The sequence below is a fragment of the Sinohyriopsis cumingii genome, chromosome 2 (assembly GCF_028554795.1).
Source record: "Sinohyriopsis cumingii isolate HCF-2022 chromosome 2, ASM2855479v2, whole genome shotgun sequence".
Taxonomy (NCBI): Eukaryota; Metazoa; Mollusca; class Bivalvia; order Unionida; family Unionidae; genus Sinohyriopsis; species Sinohyriopsis cumingii.
In genome coordinates this window covers 111059860-111086663 of record NC_142962.1, presented here as the reverse complement: position 1 = coordinate 111086663, position 26804 = coordinate 111059860, and the positions used below count along the sequence as shown (strand labels likewise).

Here is a 26804-nt window from a genome sequence, read left to right as displayed (position 1 = left end):
AAGTAATTATATATATTTCCAGATTGCGAACCGAGTTTATTCAAGGCATGCCTTCGTACGTACATATTTGTAATATTTTACATTTAAGAAATGCATGATTTGTTAATGTTCAATGCATGGCACGTGTGTAAACTATGTCATTCAATCTGCTACCTGTGTTTTGCCCAGGTTACAATATTGCAATACATTAAGCTTAATAAAACTAAGTTCCATATAAACATAGAAACGCTTCTAAGAATCAAGCACATGTGATTTGCAAAGACTCTAACGACTAATGTAAGCTTTGAAATAATTTGTATAGCTCAGTATGATCATCCATGTATGGTTTGTGTTATTCAGTCGACAAGGTATATCCTTTACTATTCTTTGAATGATCGGTTATGGAAAATATTTTGTCATTTTCACTTGGCTCGATATTACAATGGATGACATACTGTTTTCGTTGTTCCATGATAATGACTTAATTATAATGTGCAGTTTTCATGCACACGATTTATTAACGAGTCATATCTCATAACCACAACCCAAGTGTGGAAAATGAAATTAAACAACATTAGTGAACGTTGACAGTTCTATAGAACATGATAAGTTTTCATATTAATTTCAAAGGCTCCAGTATATAAACCAGAATATATTGGAACAACCATATGCATGGCAGTAAATGAAAACACACTTCCAGGTCAATACACCAGATTGCTTTTTCAGTCCTGAATCATATTGATGCTTTTTATAATCGACCACTGAAAGGATTCATAGTGTTGCTAGCTTCCTTAAACCTTCTATTCAACCACGAAAACTACTGTCTTTTAAAACAAATATGGATACACACACACATATTGATTTTCAAAATATGTTCTAGTTCCTATAAATCATTGATATTTATTGATTGTATATCGAGTCGACGGTAGACATACATAGATATACTGTGGAACGGAAAATCAATAAATACTACAAAGTTTTGGCTCTTTTTCATAGTCGTGCATGCTCCACCAGAAAATGAATGCATATGCATTCAGTAAAACATTAGCTGCAATGTATTATAACAAGAACATTACAAAAAGTTGCATCCAATATAAACTATAACCCACTATTAAAGTAAACGTGTAATAGCAAAAGCCTCAAAGAGTTACACAAAATATGAAACTACTTTGACTAGCTACCTAAAGCCCTGGTAAGTTATATGTTTCATTGTGTTATATGTTTAATACCTTATTTAAATGCTTATACTTCATAACGGACAGGTATGAAATTAGTAATACAATAATAAAATGACAACGTCAGATTAGAACAAAACTTTCCTTTTATATTAATACAGAATGGCAATTACAGTTAGCTTGTTTGCTCTGTCAGTAGTTCCGCTCAAAAACGGTTTCATTAACAATTGGTTCCTCTCTACTCGTCGATTATTTTAATTCGTTCACGTGTGATGGTGGACCTGAAATGGGAGCCAAAAGTATCATTTGACATTAACTACGGTTACAATACATATATTAAAGCTGTGATTATTAAAGTTTATGGCGATAATTGTACTATGCCTACACAAAACATACTTCCAGAGCTCATTTTCTTACGTTTCGACCTCGGGTCTAAGCTGAGGCTTAATTGCAACTATGCTATTAAAGTAATCCAGTTGCTTCCTCTACAATTTTGTATTAAATAACACAAGTGTAACAATTTTGTATTTTACCGAATAGTAAAGGGTAGTCAGCTGCAATAAATTCCACAGGTAATAACCCATATGGATTGGGAAGGTGGAGCATATGTATGCATTTTTACGAAAATAAATATATTGTCTTGTATTGCATGTATAAGCAATTACCATATAAAATATATTAAAAAAATACCCTCCAAAGGGTTTAGTGATGAATACTTCGATGACATGAAAGCAACATCGTAGGAAAGCGCCTTAGTGAGGCATATATCAAACAACGAATTACGACATATGGTACTCGAGCTATTGAACAATATCTTTATTAAATAACTTATAGAATCGTTGTTTGTTCTGGCGTGCAGAAAAATCATTGATAATATATTTAAATGAGGACATACATAACAGTGTTAATGCTACAGACTAGAGTGAAATGTGCAATGAGATTGACCTATCATTGAAAAAACAATAACCATTTGGAAAATTAGATTGCTTGGTACTGTACAAGTACTATCAGACCCGTTGATGAACAGACGTGAAATATGCAAGGTCGTGAATTATTAAACGTGTCATTTCGATAACTTATTTTGGACACAGGTAATCGGCAAAAGAACAAAATTGATTGTTCACATTGTAGTATAACGTGCATTGCACATTATAAAATACAATCGGCGAATATTAATTTCATTTAATAGGTTAGATGATACGTGGAATATCGTACAATCGCATACAATCGCATGTCAATGTAAAAATCACAGATGATATATGGGTTTTTATACTCTATAATATATAGAACGTATACCAATTAATAATTCAAAGTAGATAATCAGCTTTTAGATTTACTAAATGCTGTGAATAATTTAAAAAGTATCAGATTGAAAAGAAAAACCGTAAGAATATTGAAGCTTAATTGACTTATCAGTATATGTGTATTTAATATCAGAAGGGCAGAACATGGCATGGAGACGAATTATATTTTGTCACAGTAACTGAAAAAAATTAAGTCCGATATTATTTGTATAGTATTGGTCTGAGATTGATCACTGTAACACTTTCCTCAAATGCGATTACAAATTGTATGTAGTTTTAGGCTATGGTGACAACGCTTTCATTATCACGTTTTAATAATGTAATCTAGTACTATGTCTTGGTACACGGAACGAATCATTAAGTTGGATTGAAAGATTTAGCTCACTCATAAAGACAGAAAAAACATAACGGAAATATATATATATATATATATATATATATATATATATATATATATATATATATATATATATATATATATATATATATATTAAAATTTCATTTGATTGTGAGCAACAGGTCAGATCAGAAAACAGAAAGTATATGGTATAGAATTAGACATGTTCTTAAATGTGCAAAAGTTTTATAATAAGACAATGCATCATTAAAACTCGTTTGCTGTGATTTTCGAAGGTCTCATCCTGCCGCAAAGATTAAAACTTGTGGTACTAATATGCGACAATAACATATATTCTGGACCTTGGAGTCTCGGGTAAACTAGACATTGCAAAAATGTAAACGCATTCAACGAAGATGCTGTATGTATGTCAAGTCGCACTTAGTTAATTTCGATTACAGTGCAAGCTTTCCTAAGTCATTGATTGCAATGATGTTAAGATAATATGTACTAGAAATTGTGCATATTCAAGAGTGTAGATCAGAAGGGCTGCTCGTAACCATTGCTATTATCATTTTAGAAGAAACTAAATCTAAACCTATATTTATTCATAACATGTATTTTGATGACAGACATATATGATCGAAATGATTGTTTTAAAACCTGATTTATATAACTCACACACAACACTGCCGAGTAATTACAAATAGCATATCTCATGTTGAGCAGATTTAATTTTCAAAGCGATTTTGAAGGTTTTTACCTCGTTAATTGTAAAATTAATAATTATATATATTTTCAATTGCGAACCACCCTTCTGAGCAAGTGACGCGATATTTGAATGATTTGAAGTTTATTGATACCATGTAACATTTAGATTCTGCAACAAACCTAATGACTTTTGAGAAAATAAAATCGGTCGATATAAGTATTTCAACAGTTTCAACATAATTATGTAACCTGCTAAATATAAATTGTAGATAACGCCCAACATACACATACACGTCATTGTATATGTCAGACGTTATATATATATATATATATATATAATATATATATATATATATATAATATATATATATATATAACGTCAGACATACGCAATGAAGAATACCTGTACCTTATGTAATATAGTAACTCAACTTGAAACGACTATTGCGTGATACATTTTTTTCCACTGTGAGACCCTCGAAGAATTGATGGAACTATATATTAGATACCGTCTAAAAAGTAAATACACCTTGACTAGCTCATGATCCTATTTCAAAATAAAGAGTGTTGAACGTTTGATAGACTTTGACGTCTTTATAAAGTTGAAAGTTGAATGTATGGTGGCTTTAGTATAATGTGACATCTACACAGGCAGATAAGGAATATTACTCGAAATATATTAACATAAAAAAATCTTCGGCGAGCATTTAGCCTTTCTCGCTCATTATAAATACACGCTATGAATAAGTCCAGATAAACAGTTTTATGATGTTTGTATTTATGTATAATGTAGAACCTGTCGTATATTTTTACCTGATAAAATATTTTAGATTCTGCATTACTTTTCAAAATTCAAATTCACAGTTCTTCTAATAAAACATTTTATTTTACATTTGCTTTTCATAAGTTAGTTAGTAATTGAATAGGGTTTTATGATATTTAAACTATGGTAATGTAAGGCTTGACTTTTGTATAATGTCCCATAGGTTGCATTACTTAAAAACAATTCAGTATTATTCTACTAAATACATTAAATACAAAATAAAAAAACAAGGGATCAAACTCTTATCAATAAGACACTATTCAGTGTTTTAATATATATATTATAATTAAAATGTACTATCTTCAATTGATCATTACCATCTTCAGTTTATATATATATATATATATATATATATATATATATATATATATATATATATATATATATATATATATATATATATATATATATATATATATATATATATATATATATATATATATATATATATATATATATATATATATATATATATATATATATATATATATATAAATCAGGTTTTGTCACATGTATAATAAGAACCTATCATGACATGACATCTGTGTTATTTAGGTGAAGATACCCATTTGTCACATGTATAATAAAAACCTATCATGACAGGATATCAGTGTTATTTAGGTTAAGATATCCATTTGTCACATGCATAATAAGAACCTATCATGACATGATATCAGTGTTATTTAGGCTAAGATACCCATTTGTCACATGTATAATAAGAACCTGACGTCCCGCTTGCCAAAGTAAAGTTAAGCGTCTATCATAGCCTCTCCTTCCCAGGTGTAGTGATCGCCGAGGACCACAGTCTCGCTCTGCGGGGCAGGATGTTACTTGCATATGTCCTCTCATACACTATTGTGTCCACAGCAGCACCTTCACGCGGGCCCCCTGTTTTAAACAGAGCATGCTGTGTGGCTCGACCGAGTGCCCGGCGGTATAACTGGGTGGGCAGACTGGGCTCGTTAGCCTTGGCGGGCAACCAGTCTAAGAGAAGGGAAACTCTGACTCCAAACCCGGGCAGATGAAGCTCGTTAGCCTTGTCAGGCAGTTCATCTAGGAGAAGGAAACTCTGATTCAAAACTCACCAAGTCCCATCCATTGGATTATGGATCCACTGCCTTGTGGATATCTTCGGGAGAAGGAAAGGTCACGGGAGTAAACCCAGACAGAAAATCCGGAGTGTATCCCCTAAGGCAGCTTGGGGTCGACTACGACCTCCTTTCTGCAGCTCCTGCATCCAAACTGGTGCCAAATGTCATGCTCAGCATTGCTTTGGACCCCACCAGCAAGGACGAGAGGGGGACCCTGACGTCTGGGCATCCCAGGATCTCCATACTCCACGCCCAGGCTTGCGCCCTGGAGAGGACACTTACTCTCGCTACTGAGTGAGGAAACAACACGGAAGCTGACAGTTTACGGGTTATAAGTCCACCCGATTGGCGTAGGGAAGGGGCGCCACGTGTCAGCTTTGACGGTGGGAGGGATCGTCGTGTCCCACTGGCCAACTAACGCCCGCCTCAAGCCGGGCAGCACTCGGTCAATAAGGTGTTGACCCGCCATCGTCTGCCAGCCCAAGTGGGTGTCTGGGGCTCAGTGTGTTGTTCAGCATGACAAGCAGACCGTAATTCCACACCAGACAAAAGAAACAAGAAACTAATAAAGAAGACTCCAGCTCTTCGATTTGCAAACTGGAATGTGCGCACCATGTGTACAGGCATCTCCGACGACCTCAGAGAAGTGGACGACATCAGAAAGACGGCCATCATCGATAGAGAACTCACCAGTCTTAATATCAGCATAGCTGACCTCCAGGAAACCAGGATTGCCTCTAGTGGCTCCCTCAGAGAGGAAAACTACACCTTCTTCTGGAAGTGTCGAGAACCTGAGGAGCCCCGCCAGCACGTAGTAGGCTTCGCCATCAAAAACAATCTCCTGGCCTCGGTTGAACCTCCCACAGGGGGCACTGAGCGTCTCTTGTCAATCCGCCTCATCACTGATTCAGGTCCTGTCAACATCATCAGTGTCTACGCCCCAACCCTCACGTCGTCAGAAGACGCGGAGGATCAGTTCTATGGGCAGCTGGACGAACAGATCAAAGGATGCCCCAAAAACGAACCACTATTCCTCCTCGGCGACTTTAATGCCAGAGTAGGTGCGGACCACGAGTCATGGCCTACCTGCCTCGGATATCATGGCACTGGAAAGACCAACGAAAACGGTCAGAGACTGCTGAAGCTATGCACCTACCATGGAATGTGCGTCACAAACACCTTATTTAAGTATAAGCCACAACACAAAGTGTCATGGAAACAACTCAGATCTAATCACTGGCACCAATTCGACTTGGTCATCACCAGGCGCTCTGCCCTTAACAGCATCCTCTCCACCAGAACCTACCACAGTGCAGACTGCGACTCCGACCATGCCCTCGTGAACAGCAGAGTGCGACTACAGCCACACACGCTACACCGCTCAAAACCAAAAGGACGTCCTCGCACAAACACTGCGCAGATGTCGGTCCATACCAAGGTGGAGGAGTATGTGTCCGCCCTGGACGAGGCTCTACAGGACCTGCCGGAGCACGACGCAATAGCCAAGTGGAACTCCATGAAGGGTGCCATCTACAGTACAGTTACGTCAACGTTTGGCAAGAACTAATGACCCAGCCAGGACTTGCTCAACGCACACCTATCAAGAATGGAGCCACAAATCGAGGAGAAAAGAAAATCCTTCATAGCCTACAAAAATGCCCTAATGAACGGACGCTTTCTGCTCTCAGAAGTGCCCGAAGTAACACCCAACGCATTGCTAGACAGTGTGCGAACGAGTACTGACAACAACTGGGCGAATGAATCCAGCGCAGTGCCGAGTCAAGAAACATCCAAAGCATGTACAGTGGCATCAAGAAGGCTCTAGGCCCTACAGTGGAAGGGGTCGCTCCCCTGAAATCCATGATGGGAGAGAAGATCACAGACCGTGGGCAACAGATGGCCAGATGGGTAGAGCATTACTCAGAGCTATACTCCCGAGAAACGTCAGTCACTGATGCAGCCCTCAGCAGCATAAAAAAATTTGCCCACCATGGAAGTGCCATGCTTAGAGGACCTCAGCAAAGCAATCGACTCACTTCCAAAACGACAAAGCACCAGGTAGTGACAGCATCCCGCCCGAAGCCATCAAACGTGGAAAACCAACATTGATTAAACCACTGCACGAACTCCTTTGCCTCTGCTGGGAGGAAGGAGTAGTCCGCCAAGACATGCGCGATGCCACCATTGTGACCTTTTACAAAAACAAGGGCGACCGCAGTGACTGTAATAATTACAGAGGGATCTCGCTCTTGAGTATCGTTCGTAAATTGAACGCCAGCATGATACTCAACAGGCTGCAGTTGCTGGCGGACCGTGTGTACCCAAAATCACACTGCGGCGTCAGAGCAGGCAGGTCGACGACAGACAGGATCTTCTCCCTACGACAAATCTAAGAGAAGAGCAGAGAGCAATGCCAACCACTCTACATGATGTTCATCGACCTCACGAAGCCCTTTGACTTGGTCAGCAGGAAGGGCCTTTTTGAACTTCTGAGTAAGATCGGTTGCCCACCAAAACTCCTCAGCATGATAATCTCTTTCCATGCAGATGTGAAGGGAACAATTCTGTATGATGGATCCTCCTCAACCTCCTTCCCAATTAACAGCGGCGTGAAGCAGGGCTGCGTGCTGCACCAACACTTTTTGGGATATTCTTCTCCCTGCTCCTGTCCTACGCCTTCGACACGTCCACCAATGGCATATATCTACACACCAGGTCCGACGGGAGGCTGTTCAACCTGGCACGACTGCGCTCAAAGACCAAAGTGAGAGATGTGCTCATCAGGGAGATGCTTTTTGCAGATGACGCAGCTCTTCTGACCACACCGAGGAAGCCCTCCAGAGACTGGGAGACCGTTTTGCTGATGCCTGCATGCAGTTTGGTTTCACCATCAGCTTGGAAAAAACAAATGTGAGCGTGCAATATACCACCATTGCCCCTTCCATCAAAATCAATGGTGTCACCCTGGAAGCAGTCAACAACTTTACCTACATAGGGTCAACCATCAGCAACACTTTTTCGATTGATATGGAGATGGACAGAAGGCTTGGAAAGGCAAACACCATCATGGCTCGATTAACGAAGAGGGTGTGGGAAAACAACGCGCTGTCAGAGAATTCCAAGGTCCGAGTCTACCAGGCCTGCGTTCTCAGCACCCTTCTATATGGAAGTGAGACCTGGAGTACCTACATGAGGCAAGAACGCCTCCTCAACTCCTTCCATATATGATGCCTAAAACACGTCCTGAAAATCAGCTGGCAAGACCGTGTTCCATACAGGAAGATCCTGTGGCGTGCAAGTATCCCCAGCATGTACTCCCTGCTGAGCAAACGCCGTCTTCGATGGCTAGGACACGTCCGACGCATGGAGGATGGAAGGCTGCCAAAGTACATACTATATGGACAACTGGCCACTGGTATGAGAAGAGTCGGACGCCCCTCACTCCGTTTCAAGGATGTATGCAAGAGGGTCATGAAGGCATGCAACGTTTCACCCGAGGGATGGGAAGAGCTGGCCGAGGACCGAGACACCTGGAGACTAACAGTAAACAATGGCATATCAGTCGCTGATGCGAGGAGAGGTCAGTTGGCGGAAGAGAAACGTAAGAGAAAGAAGAACGCGGAAGCAACCACAGTAATGCAGACTTTCCAGTATGTCTGCACCAACTGCAATAGGGACTGTCACTCACGTATAGGCTTGCACAACCACAGCAGATGATGCCAACAGAGACAGACAACACCCCAAGGGCGCTATTCGCATGGTCTTTCGAGACTGAGTCGCAAATGATGATGATGATATATATATATATATATATATATATATATATATATATATATATATATATATATATATATATATATATATATATATATATATATATATATATATATATATATATATGCACAAATCCGACCTTTAGGCGACAGCGTCTAAATTTCAACCTTTCGGCGACATCATTGTATAATGAATATGTGTGGGTCATCATTTGGGCGACCGGTCGCCGAATGGTTCATGTGTCGCCCAAAAGTTTAGTATATATCTCGCTCAGATATAATTTATATGTGTTACCTAACAGTATTATATTCAGTGTATTTCGCTATTGCGATTATCAGCGAGACGGAAATAAAGTGATCGCATGCGTTGGACGTTCTGAATATCGGGGTTCTGCTGTCAGCATCCATAAAATATTGGCTTATGTGATCACTTCATGTTTTATTATACTTATTAAACGGGACTGGAATAACTGGCCTTAATCCGGAATTGCCAAATGATTTTAATTCGGACTGTATAAAGTTTTGATCTTAAAGATAGGCGTGGTTATTTGAATATAGATTGATTTTGCAAATATTTTGTTGGAGAGATTGCTGTTTAATTTTTTGATTTGTTTACTGTATATAGCAATCATTATGTACTTGAATTTCAGATGATTATACGTATTTTTATTATATGCTAGTCAGCGAATTAGTGTATTTTCCATTTTAAATATCTTTTCATAATTCACTGGAGTCAATTATGAATGGGCTCACGGGTGACCGAGTGGTCTAATGCGCTCATCGTTATTATATCTCTGTCACTACCCGCATGGGTTTGAGTGTGGACTCTACCTACGTGGGCATGCGAGAAAGCTTGCCAGCATCTTCATGTGGGTCAGTGGTTCTTCCGGGGTTCTTCTTCCTCCATAAATACTGGCCGCCATGTAGAGCCATATAAATTGGTGTTATACACTTACGCTTATACATACCAAAAAACCAACCAACCAGTCAAATCAAGCTGTTTTTTGTCCTAATGTAATAGATAGACTTTGATAACATTATGACAAAGAACATCGAACGGTATTTTCGTAATATTCTTAGTTTAATGGTGAACATATCCATATATCACGCAGGTGTGCTAGGTTGGAATCCAGCAACCTACTTTTCATTTTTTCTTTTTGATTATGTGTATTCAACGTTGAGTTATGAAAGAGAACTATGTTATTACTAAGCAGTGGCCTTAGCAAACGCGGGGCTGGATTTGGATAATTTTGACGGGACCCCTGGATTTACGTGAGGGGCCTCCTGTGAGCACTGCATTTGGAAATAAACTTTTAAACCAGTTTTATACAATATCAAACTTTACATTTATTCCATCGATTTAAAGATACTTTCTCTCTATAAATATATGTTTAAAATTTACTAACGCGCGGGGCACCTTGAATTCGGGGCCCAATTGGGTCACATCGGTCCAATCGGCCAAAAAGCATTATCTGTTACTACTACTATTTTCTATAAAAATATGAAGAACAACAGCAGTAAATAAATGGTGATCAGCAAACATTATCCAGTAAGAGAGCTTCTGCTTCAATTTATTATACATTTTGCTAGCCAATACGTTCGAGCGGAACATAACGTAAAACCGGCGTGTATTGAGTGAATAACGGATATATTCCATCCACAACAAAATTGATATATATATGAAATATATTCATTATTCACTCGATTGAAGCAAATACCCTCTATCGATAAACATCATACCTTTATTTCATATCCATGATGGTAAATGGAGAAGCTCTCTGAACTATTTCCAAAGTTGTGTGGCAATGGGACAACCCAAAGGATATGCTATCTTTAAACAATTTACTGATAAATAAATGATTTTTTTAAAAAAGTTTGATGAACGTTTTAGACTTGGCTGGCGTCCATAGTTTCAAATGTAACAATTACCGTCCAGTTCATATACAGTTTTGCTAGCTGTTACAAAAATACACCATAATAGCAAGCGAAAGTTTGAATTGTATTTTCATCAGTATGTGTACTGAACGCAGCCGTTTCAAGCAACCTGAAATACAGATTGGTATAATGCGGTCAAAACTGCAAAGAAATACAAGAAAACTGAATTATTCGATCGTTAATTTAGCTACGATTTACCTGCTACCAAGTGAAGCTGGGCAAGATTGGGTCAGGACCTACAGCAATTAAACAACTCATTTGTAGAAGACGAATAATACAAAGCCATACTTGAAGTATTGTTAGAAACCTTTTTAAATAGGGAATATTACAACGTAATGAAAGAGCAATGGAGGGGAATAAAGAAAATTAAATCAATAACCAACACATATTGACAAGTAAAACAAGACATAAGACGGGAAAGGCAAAGAGAATGCAATAGAATAATAAATATTTAAATACAAAAAGAAGAGGATAAAATACAAGTGATGAAAGTACGAAGATATATAAGATTACAAATTAACTGGCACAAACTAAGGGCAGAAGAATTCTGCAAATCATATAATAAGACAGGAAGGATGCAAATCAAGGACGAAATAAGAAAAGGAAATAGCAGGCATATGGATAAACTAAAAAAGATAACGTTACCATAACTAAACCAACACACAGAATGGAAGAAATATACAGCTTTCAAAAAGAACTAAGCATTACATAATATATCGGGGGTGGGGGTGGGGGTGCTAGAATCATACGCTGGGAATATATAATTCTCCTAAATCCCACAGGACTCGAGGTCTCAATGCGAAAAACTTATAATATCGAATGAAATAATTGCAGCATTCAAGCAACTCCTTAAAGGAAAATAAATTGGTTGTGGTGGCTTAACGACAGATTTATAGATTACCTTAAAATATATCTTAATTCCAATATTCAAGATATGATATGTTAATATTCCATTAAATAATGAAATGACGTCCACGATGAAAGAAAGTATAGAAACACTTATGTATAAGGGGAAAGGAGATGTAAAAGACATAACGAGTTGGATATGAATATCGTTTTTAAATACAGACTATAAAATACGTAGTAAAATTCTTTCTAACATAATTAAAACATGTGTCGGAAACATAGTTAACATTATATTCATAACAAAATTCTAACCTTAAAAACAACGATTGATTTTTTTGGAAACTAAAGAAGATGAGGGGGCCTTGATCGTACATATCAAGAAAAGGCTTTTAACAGAATAGAGTATATTTACATAGATATATTTTCTTATATATGCACGATGAAATTTAATATAGAACGTTTCGCGAGAAAGGATTGTTACTTATCGATGATATTATATGTACTAGCAATAGAAGCCCTCCGAATAAAAATATATAACAAAACAAATTAAAGGGAATTTAACTCCCAAACATCAAAAACGAACTAGAAATGGTACAGCATGTTCTTGACTAATACAAATTTTACATCCAATGCCTACACCTCCAAACATTAAGAAAAGGAATTGATGGACTTCTGGAAAGCAATATAATCTAAAATTAATCATGCAAAAAACTGAAATTATGTTGATAAGTAACTGGCGTTGGAACAACTCTGGACTAGAACCAGAACTTATAACGACACGTGCAATAGGTTTAGGAGTGACTGGTGTGTGTGTGCGGAAGGGGGGGGGGGGGGATCTAAGAGTATACAAATTCAACACAATTGAGAAAGACTTCGAACTAACTTACAAATGTAGGCATCTGCAAATTTGAATAAAAGCGATCGAATGCAGGTCGCTCAGACATATGTATATTAACACATGGTATATGTTTAACTAGGTAGATTTAAAGAACAGCGTGCTAGATACCTTTGACAAAGAAATAATCCTGTTCATATAGGGAGGGAAGTAACATTAACTTCTAAGCGAAACTCATAAAGTAATGATGGAGGGATGACTAAATAATCCAACATATTAGACATTATAAATTAGAAAATATTTCAAAAAGCATTAAAAATCAAACTAGATAAAAGGGAATCTGTGTAAAAAATATATATTTCTTTGTGTATACGTTGAAACAAATACATGGGATGTACAGAAACAATAATATAACCAAATTAATAGAACCACCAACAAAAATGAGATATGTCAAAACTATAGTTCTTAAATATATAGTCAGATCAAGAAAATATGGACTGAGGGATAGTATTTGTTTGGCTAAATGGAGATCTAGCATTTAGAAGATATTTTTAAAAAATGACCAGTATACCACATTTTGTAAAACAAAGTTTATACGCAAAAAAGTCTTTAAATAATGAACTAAAAAACAAACAGAGAAATAAATTAAATACAAAAATAAAAACTCAGCATCGTACCTTTCAGATATAAAGCCTACTATACACAACGGATAAAAATGGCAAAGAGCTATACAAAGAAAAAATAAATTGCATTACAGATGTCTTGATCAGATGTGGTAGAACATATTTTCCGAAAAACAAAAACAACACCACAGCCTTGTAGATACACTGGTATATCTTATACATAAAAAACATATTTGTCTTTCTATATGTTCCGGCTGCCAAACAAGAGGTCACAAGTCTGAAACTCGTAGCGGCATTCGCAATATATTTTTTCATTATTTTTTTATATTTATCTTCAAACTTTTTAAAACTCTCTGCCCGAGTGTATTTATTTATTTTTGTTTTAATATTTTTAATTCCCGTCCTAGGACGTGCAATCGACCTAGTCATATAAAAACATTCTCATCTGTCTTTCTGTGAAACCTAGGCTGTCAAACAAGAGGTCACAGGTTCGAAACTAGCGGCTTCCCCACCAGGAATGGAAGGAAAAAAACATTCTGAATAACAATTTAACAAATAGAAAAAGGAAAATCATGGGCTCAGGTACCCGAGTGGTCAAAGATGCTCGCCTTTAAAATCACAAAATATTCTCATCTCGCTCGCTTCAGTTGACTCGAATTTTGGGCTCGAATTTAAGAAAACATATCCATCGTTAAGTCCACCAACGCGTCGAATCAGATAAACAATAAGAACAACAACAACAACACAAACAAAGAAACGAAGTGCTTTGACATGCGTTCCTTTCCTAATTGACTCTTGCATTATGTATGAGAGAAAGTTTTGTTGCATCAAAATACCATACCACTCAGACGTGATCCCCGATTAGTAACTTTGAAGAAATATAGAAATGGTATGAAGGGTTATCAGCAGGGTTTAGACATCAGTGGAGGTAACCTCATTGTGTGTAAATTTCTAATAATCAACCATTCTGAAGTTACGAACGTTGTTGATTAACACACTTTGCCAATGTGTTTCTCATGTTATACACTACACCAGTGTTCATCATTTGTTTAATTTCAAAATATGTGTCACACGTTACGAGTTGATAGTGAAAATCACTGAAATATATAATACACGATACCAGTGGCCTCCATCATGGCAGGCCAATCATGTTTCTATGTCAGTGCAAATCCAAACACAAAGGTCATGCACCAGAAGCATGGTCAAGTCAGGTACAAGAGATACATCAAGTTACCAAGTGAGCCACTAATTATCCTGGATTCTATCAATAATCACACATATAAGAAAAGTTGTTGTTGTTGTAGGGTATAATGCCATTTTTAAGCACACGATAGGTTATACATGGTATAGGAAGAACCCGGAAAATCCCCAGAAAGAACCACCGACCCTCGAGAAGCTACTGGCAAGCTTTCTGACATACCCACATTGGCCGAATCTGAGACTCGACCCTACGCAGATAGAGGTGAGATGGCAATGATCCATAATGGAGAGCGCTTTAGACTACTCGGCCAAATGGGGCGCCTATAAGAAAAGAAAAGAAAAGAACGGGTGTTATTTTAATGCTGGGGTTTTAGTATTTGGTGATAGGGTGTTTAATTAACTAAGTACCTTTTAATGGATGTCAGGAAAAATAAAGTATAACACTTTATTATGTCTTGTCTTTTATTTTTAAGACGTGGGAGGTGGGTGTTGTCCTTGGGATATTTTATATGTACCCGGTGTTCGTTATATGTAATCGTCATGCATTTCCTAACGAGCGAAAATGACGTTACTCCAAATAGTCATTTGTAGGTAAACTACCCTAAGCAATGATACGAGACACACCCCACCCCTATAATGGTGTGGCATTGTGTAGTATCTCCAGCACCTAAATTGCATGTATATTAAATCAAAAGCCAATCTTTAATTTACAGTATGCACTATATCTAAGAATGATGCATGTCACTGCGAGCTATTCTGGCGCAGTTTGCAACATAAGTTATTGACGGAATAAACAAGCAACAGTCACATTCAGTCAAATTGCATGATCAACCAACCTCTTCCATACTTTGGAATATTCTTCCTAGTGGCTACACTACTAGATCACTGTTAAGTCTACAAATCCCTGCATATCATTTGTAATAATTACAATGCTTTTCATGTCAGGCAACTGCATACCCGCGATCATTTTTGAAAATATTAGGACGGCATTTCCAGAAGCTGACTCGGCCAATATATAAGCATGCGCATTACGCTTGAAGGTTTCACTACAGAGGTTAAACCTAGAAGTGGCAAAATATTTAGCTAATATGTGGGGCTATGGTATTTCATTACATATGCTAACGGTGCGATATGTAACACGATGATGATCAAAAATAAACTTAAAATCTGTTTTAGTTATATAAACATACACGCTACCAACAAAGATATACGTAATATACATATATTATGTCGCCGAAAGTTTGCACCGCGAATATATATATATATATATATATATATATATATATATATATATATATATATATATATATATATATATATATATATATATATACAAATTAAAATTTAAACATCTAAGCATCCTTTTAAATAAAGGTCACTTAAAAATAAGTTTTAACCTTATTAATATCTCGTTTATATATATCAAGAGACTAATACAGTTTTAGTTTCACAGAAACATTAGAAAGTCTTGTGTGACTTTTTGGCGACACTAGATATATCCTTTAGGCGACCGCGGTCGTCTAAAGGTTGCTCGTATGTCTACCAAAGGTCGAATTTTAGCTAATATATACATGATAAAATAAACAACACCAACTCTACAATTTGTGGTCGATTGTACTTTTTTGGTCCATCAGACTGAATTCAAAACTGAGTTCAACATTATTGATAATAATATGCGCATTTTTTATCAGTTAACTTTACAGAATCGTTCATTTTTTACGATATTCCATTTATGCTCACTTCATATTGCAATCACGTGTGCCCAATAGTGTATTATGAACTACGTTGAAAAACAAGTATGTATACTTATATTGTGTGTGTTATGTTTTGGTTGATTAACTACTTCTTTGAATGAACTAGAGCAGTTGTTTCTTGGACTGTAACATACCAGCTGCTTTGCTACATTCCGCATTAAATTTTTTGATTCAATGTTTCCGATTTAGGTTAGATATAGACGCCATACACTTTTCTTGAAATGATAAGGATTAAACTGTCTTCTTTAGCTGGTAATAAGAATGGCAAAACTATACTTACAACTTTACATCCTTAATTTCCTCAAATGTATTTTTCTAGTTTTGCAAATCCGAATATCACGAGCCATGTCATGGAATCTCAAGCTTAATAACACATTTCGAAATTCTTCCTTAATTTCGACTATATTCAAAATGTAATTACATCTTCCTTACTGCAATCAAAATGAAGAAAATTCAAACATTACATTCCTTTGAGTCTTTTTCATAATTACAATTGAAAGACTTCATATTTGTCCCATATTTTCATTTCAAACATTCAATGAGAGAACAGAAATAGACTTGCAGATGTCAACGCGCTGTTGAAATCCGATGTACTTCGTGAAGAATTGTCACATAAAAATCAAGTTCATAATCACGAAACTTCGTACATTTGACAAGAATACCAAAACTCAAAAATATATCAATGGTTTTCTTTCCGTTTTTTAAATATTTGTTATACACTGTAAACTATGTTATGAATTGGCAATTCAATTACTTCCTTTTTGATACTTTTATATTATTCTAAGTTATATAAGAAGCAAAACAGAGAAAGTGTTCAACTAATATCATAGAAATAAGTTTACTAATTAATTGGAAACATAAGTATTATGAAATAAATGTTCGATAAAGTATGATCAATTATTTTATTGAATACTTTTTATTTATATTATTGTAAGCATTATGCAGATGATAATTTATAACATATAAGTTGTGTTCTGCTGCAAATTTTATCATGGTATTTTATATGATAAATAACACAATTTTCATAATTCATTTAAATAAAACTGTTTAGCTTTATTTATTAATAATGTTCTCATACACACACACACACACACACACACACACACACACACACATATATATATATATATATATATATAGAAAGAGAGAAAGAGAGAAAGAACGAAAGAAAGAGAGAGAGAACGAGAGAGAGACAGAAACAGCGAGAGAGAAAGAGAGAGAGAGGGAAAGAGTCAGACAGACAGGAAGAAATATTAAATAAAATGTCCTCATCATAGTGAACCCAGGAATGGTGTTTAACCCATTCAGATTTCAATAAAACTATGTTGTTGGTTCTTCATTCTACTAGATCGATTTAGTAATTAGAAGATGAAAGAAAATATTCAGTGTACTCATGTTAACATAGCAAGTGCAATAATTGAATGACTCCTAAGTTTACATTGTCGTATAAAATAATGAAAAATCAAAGTAATGTAGACTTTTAATGTGAGGATAATACTACTTTCTTTTTGTCTCCAATACAAAAGGCAGTTGCTCGCCAATGTAAGAGAAACATTCTTTTTTTGCTCACTAGACTGTCATTGTTACCTACTCATGTGCATTAATAATTTTCAGTTATATGTCTATTGCATGTAAAGTCCTACCCGATACATGGTACATATTAAGCACACCTTTTTTATCATGACGAATTATTGGGGCCGCCCTAGCTCCGACGCCCCTGATATTTTATTTGTTTCATTAAAATGATCTATCCAACTCACACGCACGGAGAGGGTATAACCTGTTCATACATTAGGAAAGAAACATAAATCCAAATTTGCAGGAACGTCCATTGCGAAACTTATACGTAGACGTAAAATTTCTAACGCTAGTACAAAGAAATCGTTTTAAGACAGCGAGAGTCTGACCGAAGCAGGTAAATTGCAACAATTTGTAATTAAGCAGAACATATGCTTATTGACGCGAACACACATATATATATATATATATATATATCAACTTGTTTATGACGCTAAGGGGTTGAACAATTCATATACTCAACATTACTCTCACTCTCACTTGAGGAATCAGAACTGGACAACGAGGGAACGAATTGTTAATGTTGTTTGTTTAAGTTTGTCATTAAACAGTTTTGAGATTGTTTGCGGAAACAAATAATTTGGTCCTTAATATTAGAGAATAAAAGTAATTCAATCTCATAAGTACAGGACAGCCATAAATCTCAATGCCGCTGGTAAGTGTCAAAAGTCGAAAGATACCCAGCTGTATTACATAGATGTACGGATTAATCCGAGAAAAGGGCCGAAATTACGAGAGACTTATTTGTGGACGAGTCTCAAAGTTGCAAACTAATCCCTAAATCCGTTTCAAATTTTCCTCTGATATAAAAGGCCGTTATGTGATCCGGGGAGAAAGTTTCACTATTGCATTCATTGACTTGCCGTTGCGTATATTACTATATATATTTGATCAGCAAGCAGAATGGGCTACTGCCTTTAATCATGACCAATGAGTATCGAAATTAGATTGATATGACATTATCTGCCTAATTAATGCGCTTCCTCTTCAACATTTAGTTCCAACTTTGTCTTCAAACTGGATTTGTTTTGTCACTGTGAAAGCTATATGCTTAGTCCCAACCTAGGGACTATGTATTGGCTATACATTTTGTATCTTTTCCATTGTTCGTAATCTCACTTAAATAGAAAGATTTAGGTCTGACGGAAACCGGGCTTGAGGTCACAGTTGTATACTTTTATATACATATCTACATATATATTCGATTACAAACTCACCTAGTACCCAAACCACATATATTTATATCCATATAAATATGTGTCTATTAATTAGACAACTTTAAGAAACCCGATCTATTTTTTCAGAAAGCACCGATTCCAAGATGATCAAAAAATGTAAAGGTATTGTTATAACTGCTGCGATGAATGTTGCGATAGACACTCTCGAAAATAATGGTCTTGTTGGCGTGCGAGGGGATGCTTATTCGGGAAAAACGTGTGTCTTATATGGTGTGATGCAAGTCTTTAAGAACAAGCACAGAGACTGGAACGTAATTCGTATAAAACAAGAAGATCATCTCCGTGCTTGCTACAATAAAGAAAAGGTACTACTCGTTATGGATGATATTTTGGAAGATGATAATAAGTTTATTATAAAATGTTTGGAAGACGTTAAATCGTACATTTATAAAGGCTGTTGGAAGGTTATATTCTCATATTCAAACAAGTCGTACATGGAAAAACTAAGCGAAGGAAAGAAAGTAAGTATGCTTGATGGGGGCTACGTTTTAAATATATCTGCTCAATATGAATGCACTGATGATGAGAAAATAAAAGTCCTGAATTCACGCTGCAAAGGTTTGGGGTATGAACTGCCAATGGAGACCAGCATACAAAGCGTGCAGTTAGTTCCAGCCAAATATTTCTTCTATTACGTCAAACGCTACATCATTAATAAGGAAGAAATGGTTGAGGGCTCTTCGATCTACTTTTTTCAGAATCCTATCGATGAGATGATCCGAGACCTTGACGATCTTAAAACAAAGAATCTTCTTGGATTCTGCATTCTTTTCATTTGTAGCACTGTTAGCCACATTGGTTTTTATACTTTACATCAATTTCAGTTGCAATTGAAAGAACCAGCTATAGAAATATTTAAGTGGCTTCTGAGGGAATCTAACAATGAAGATATTTCGATTCAAGAAGAAAGAATGCAACGTGCAGTTAAGGATGTACCAAAAGCATTTATTGAACAGACTGAAAACAACAAATATCTAATAAGGTTCCCTTGCGTCTCAGTAGCTGTAAAGTTAATAATTTTTAACTCTTTAGCTTTAAACGACAATGACAAACTTTTCAAACATGTCTTGTCTCTATGCGACTTGACGCTATTACGACAATTTGTCCAAAATGACCAGAGTGTTTCGATGTTGAAAAAACATAAGAAATTTCCGCATCTCGTAGAGAGATTTGTTTCTGAAATTATAAATGGTAATGTCGAGAAAGTTTGTAGTAGTCAACTTTTTAGTAATGACGATTTTAAACGTGCCTTCATTGGGAAGTTTGAAAGCATATGTGATGATAAATACACTTGGGAAATCGTCTCAAAGCTAGACAAAACTACAGGGAAAGCACTGTTAATGTTCGTTGTACAAAACGATACATCCGACAGCGCAGCTAACTTGGCAGATTATATTCTAGGCAGCAAAATGTGGAAGAAGTATTCTCAAAAACGAGGTAAAAAAGATGATAGAAAAATTCTGGTTCTTCAACAAAATGCTTCTGCGCTAAATAACTCTAAGGGTTCAATAAATGAAATGTTATCAACACACAGAACTTTGATAGATAGTGTTTTCAACAAAGTCTGGAAAATCACTAAGTGGAGGGATAATAGGCTGAGAGAGGAGGCTATACGTCGTGTGATAGAGGTCCAGGCATTGATCTTGTCGGAAAGAAGTACAAACAGTAGATCAGAAATACACAACGGAGTTTTCAAATTGTTTCAGAAAATTAAAACGAAGGAACATATAAACGAGAAGAAACAATCCTTGCTGCAATTATGTGTAACCTGTACTAATAATACACGTTTACTTGCATGGGCAATAGAACAGCGAAAAGATGAAATACATCGACGCGACTCGTGTGGACAAACTCCTTTGCAAACAGCTGTGCAAGAGGAAAATATCTGTGCCGTTAGAATTCTTATACAATCTGGAGCTGTGATAGAAATACAAGATGAGGATGGCGACACAGCGCTTCATTTAGCTATGCACAAAAACACGGATATTTTGAACATTTTGATCCGAGTAAATGGAACAGATGTTAATGTGAGAAACAAACACGGAAAGACGCCTTTCCATCTCGCACGTGAGTTACAGAAGACAGAACACATACAAATTCTTGAACTGGCCGATATAAGTTATGAATAGCATATTTATTTACAAATACGCTGCAACGACTGATAATGAAGAACCAAAACGAAACCGCGTGTAATGGAGCTTCCCAGATTAAAATACAGAAGAACTATCGAACTTCCAAACATTGCAGATATTTCAGCTTTATTAGAATTTTCTAGCATTATGTAACTTCTCCTACAACAGTTTCTAAGAGTTCGATTGTATCACGCTTCTGATGTTGCAAGTTGTTACGACTTTAGGTTCATAAACTACATAAGAGGAAGACGCCAGACCAACAAGCTTTGCAAAACTTAACATATAATTAAATTATCAAAGTTAAAAAGTAATCATCTAAGAATAAATAACATCATTAATTGTTTAGTCCAAAATAATCCTAAACAAATGTATTCACGTTCAAACTAATCGAATGTTCCTGACGAATTTCAGGTCATAGAATGCACTGGTCGGCCTACAGTCCTGAAGTATCAATTTGGCATTCTCCAAATCCCTTTTAATAGCGCACAACAGCCATACTAATATTTAAGTCCGGTGAGAACTTAGTAATGCCAATGAATATTCCAAATAAATATCTCCTCGCAAGTAGTATATATGCACACTATTAAATACGTATGAAGACTAACGTTTAGACGAGAACACATGAAATACGAATCGAATATAGAAAAGAAGCCAAACTGGCAAAGGTTTGATTGCTCAGTTATCTTTAATATATACCCTTTAACAGTCTATTTCAATTATATGTCGCAATAAGCTCACCTGAAAAGCCTTTCTACTGAATCAAATATTTCACAGTACATGATCACCTGACATAAACCATCCATTGATAAATAACTGAACTTTTATAAGAAACCACCTGATTATACCAGCTAATGAGAAACTACCCTAAACTTGTCAACTGGTTTTAGTAATAGGAATTTGACAATATAATTTATAAATCATATGCCATCTACGTGCACACTTGATATCGTAAGATATAATCTATAATTGTGTACAAAATTAATTATGTAATATCATCATTATTAATAATTTCTAAAGTTCACTGTCATGGCAAAATACACAACAAAAATGTACAGATATTCATAACATAATCACCCATACGAAACTGAATAAATAATTCGTGTCTTGTCTATGTGTTGGAACATTACGTATATATTGCTACATATTGATACGCTGTTATGCATATTTAATATGAGTTGGTTGATAGTTTTTTTGACTTTGTAGTTTAGCATAATCTATTGTAATATAATGTGATGTAACATTGTATGTTTGACTTAACCTGATATAAAATCAAGTTTGTTTCTACTTGAACTTATTTATTGTTTTTCAATTTTTATATTTATACAACTAATATATTGTTAAAATATACACTACTTAATAAGGGTTTATTATAAGAAACATTATTAATAGAAGTAAATATGTTGATTTCGGTCTTGGTCAAGTTTATCATAATTCGATTAAATTTTCGTGATCTACCTGACATAGTCGACGTTCTATAATATACTGTTAGCAATACATTTCATGTTATAAATACGATTCTATTTTTTTAAGTAATGTGAAGTTTATAGAAATATATTTTCCATTAGGTAAATATGTGTTATTTTATAGAAAATGTTAATTGCGACCTGAGGTCAAGCAGAAGATAATATATTCTTATTACCTAAAGAATCTTTCATTCGTGGTTTAGGATTCAGCAGAATCAAGCTGCAGTATAACTAATTTGTGCGGATAATTTTTTTTTTCCAATTCTTTAATTCAAGTGATTTCTCTGTGGAAATACATATGCTCATATTCAAATAATATTATGAAACACTTACTCCGTAAAATATAATGAAAAACTGCCTGATATAAAACACTTCCTAAGTAAAGTATTAATGAGATACCGTCTGAATAAAGTGGTATAAATTACTTCATAGTAAAGTGTTATGAAACACTGCCTGAGTAAACTGTAACGAAACACTGGCTGAGTAAAGTGGTATGAAACAATGCCTGTTTCAAATAACTTTACACGGGCTGTGATTCATGCCATTGTACCGGGCAGTGTTTCATACGACAATGTTATGGCAGTACTTCATAACAGTTTACTGAGGCAGTGTTTTGTCCAACTTTACCCAGGTAATGTTTCTGAGCATTTTACATAGTCGAAGCTGTATAATTTAATTTTAGTTATACATTTCTTATTATAACTTCGATTCTATTTTTTAAGTAATGAGAAGTTTCTATAAAGTTATTTTCCATTAGGTAAATATTTGTTATTTTATCGAAAATGTCAGTTGCTACCTGAGGTCAGGCGGAATACTATATATTCCTGTTACCTAAAGAATGTTTCATTCGTGGTGTAGGATTCAGCAGAGTCAAGCTGTATTATAACTAGTTTGTGCAGGGAATTTATTTTATTCAAATTCTTTAATCCATATGATTTTTCTGTGAAAATACATATGGTCATATTCCAATAATATTCCTGGAAAGACGTTCACTGGAATGTATAGGGAATTCCAACCTGGAATTATATTACTGTGATTCAAAAACATATTCTTGGCACATCAACACCCTGAGCGTTAGATTTAATTTGGATTTCTATTGAATTGTATTCAAAACTTTAAATTATTAGGACTTTTGTCTGCAATTACAGATATCGTGTTAGGATTGTTTTTTTTTTTTATTTAATTCGCTATACCTTTAGTTTTTTTGCTTTTTGTTCAAGGAAAACAAATTATTTGTTGAAGTTTACAAATCTTCTTAATTTTTGTTCTTTTCTGTTACTTATTCTAAGAAAATAAACCCGTAACGACACTGATACGGATAGTTACGCATTAGGCTGATGTGAGTTCATATACATACAATGCACATACATATATACACACATGTACATAAAAATACATATATGCACACATGTACATACACATACATAGATGCACACATACATATACACATACATATATTCATACATGTGCATACACACATATATCTACATACATATACATATATACAGATACACATACATACATACACACATACACATACATAAATACATACGTATACATATACAGATACACAAAAACATACATACATGTATACACACATACACATACATACATACACATACATATTAACATACATACAGGCATGCATACATATATACATACATTACATACATACATACATACATACATACCTATATAAATGCACATATACGCATGCATACATACATATATATATATATATATATATATATATATATATATATATATATATATATACAGATAGAGAGAGAAAGAGAGAGAGAGAGGCATATACACACATCCACATTCATGTATAAATACGTTCTCATACACATGCATATAAAACACATTCACATATGTAGATACATATGTCTGCATACACATACATATATAAACACATATGCATGCACATACATATATACACATATATACATGTACATACATATATAAACATATTTACATAAGCAAACATAGATACACTCTTTTGAATACACATAGACACACTCTTTTAAATGCACAATCATACATACAGACATGTAGATATATATATATATACAAAGATTTACACATATACATCCACATAACTAGATTTATACATACACATACACATACACATTCACAGACACGGGTAAACAAGTAAACATATACATAAATACGTACGTGTACATGCACCTACATATATATCCATATATATTCACAATCATAGATAACTATGTGCACATACACACATATATATACACACATATACCTACACATTTACTTATGTACACATGTACATGGATATATACGCACATGCACATGCACATAGATAAATACATACACATAATAATATACATCCGTTATATACGCATAATGCATATGCATGCAACCAGGTATGCCCATGCAAATATGCATATTATCACTATATAGAGCATTCACTTATTAATACAATTTTAATACAGAAACTATTTCTTTAATCAATTGATAATATTTATATTCTTTTGTCATTTTAGGTGATTATTTTCTCTTGTTACCAATCTCCTAATATCTATAAATTAGGAGACAAATTACACTAACACTTTTCTGCATCAACATCGGTGGAATTTCTTAGATATGTACCACTACAAATATTTCCTTTCTAATATAAATAACAATAGCATCAGCTAAACGAGGTTGTACCACCTTCGTTCAATGAATACATGCTAAGCTTATTTAAAATTGATTTGCAAACTGTGTACAAATCATTCAAATAGATGATTGGATAGTTACATACATTTTCCGTGTACAATTTATATATGCAGAATATATTTTTGACAAAATGCACAACATTTTCTTTTTTAAAATGTTACGTATTTAAATATACATTTATACATATATGGTTTCAGTTGCAATAAAAAGAGTTTGATGATTGTACCTCTTTCGTTTTGGATTACTTTATCAATATGAAGGTTCATTTGCAACTTGAATACAAGGCAGATGATTAAACTTACCTTTATCAATCCAATACAACTAGTTAATAAAGAATCATGTTTGAACCCATTGCTCTCCTCCCCCTCCCCCCCCCCGAGAAAAGGGATAAAGTCTCAAAGGAGTCATTAAATAATGCTTACATACTTATACGGACTTTCGAGTTTGTTCAAAAATTTATTGGGAAAATTATATGCATTGTATCAGTTTAGAACTATTTCATATTTTGTAAATTTGAAAGGCGAGAACACATATTAATTCCAATCGCTCTCACCGTTAAACTAATATTTTTTATTCAATTTCAACCCTGGTGTTGGACTAAAATAACTTTTAATTTCCGATTCATGATTTAACAGCATAGATTATTAGCATGGCAGATATCAAATATCTATATGGCGTATATATATATATATATGGCAGATATCAAATATCTATATGGCATATATATCATGCATAGCTAACATTGGTCATGTATTGTATGCATCGAATTCATATTTTCATAATATAATTTGCTCAGCCTCGATACAAGTACATTTATTTCCATAACAATGAAAGTAAGGAATACATATTTTGTATTCTTTAGTAAACGTTCCATACTGATGACTTTGAAGATTGTGATGGTCCATGTCAACAAGAACACTGTATTACATACACAAATTAGTGTAACAATTAAATGAGTTGAATGCATGTTTCTCATGTATGTTTCAGCTGTAACCCCCAATGAGGGCAATTTCTAATACATGAATTTTGTTTCTGGTAATGTTCATGCTGGATACAACTACAAAATTAAGCAAATCCTTTGAGATTCTAAGGGCCGCAAATAATATCAGCTTCTGAAGAATGAAAATGAACAATCAGTAAATATAAAAAGTAATAATTTGCTTTTTAAAAAGTTTCTGATACATTTACTTTGCGATTATAATTTAATGTTTATTGTATCATTTTATGTTTGAATTCCTTTCAAATGGCTAAATATTTCGTTTTCCGTTTGTTCCTGCCTGATATGTAATGTTAGCAGTATCTGTTATAAAGGAAGCATATGT

General features: G+C 34.9%; 1 protein-coding gene across 1 annotated transcript in view; it reads left to right on the top strand.

Moving 5' to 3' along the window:
• LOC149805610 (uncharacterized) overlaps positions 1 to 25707 on the top strand; it is a 28034-nt gene extending 2327 nt beyond the window's left edge. The window contains exons 3-4 of the mRNA XM_089950244.1: positions 23 to 55; positions 19269 to 25707. Of these exons, the coding sequence (XP_089806370.1) occupies positions 23 to 55; positions 19269 to 21331 (2096 nt within the window). The 3' untranslated portion in view covers positions 21332 to 25707. The remainder of the gene's footprint in view (positions 1 to 22; positions 56 to 19268) is intronic.
• Positions 25708 to 26804: the final 1097 nt, after the last annotated feature.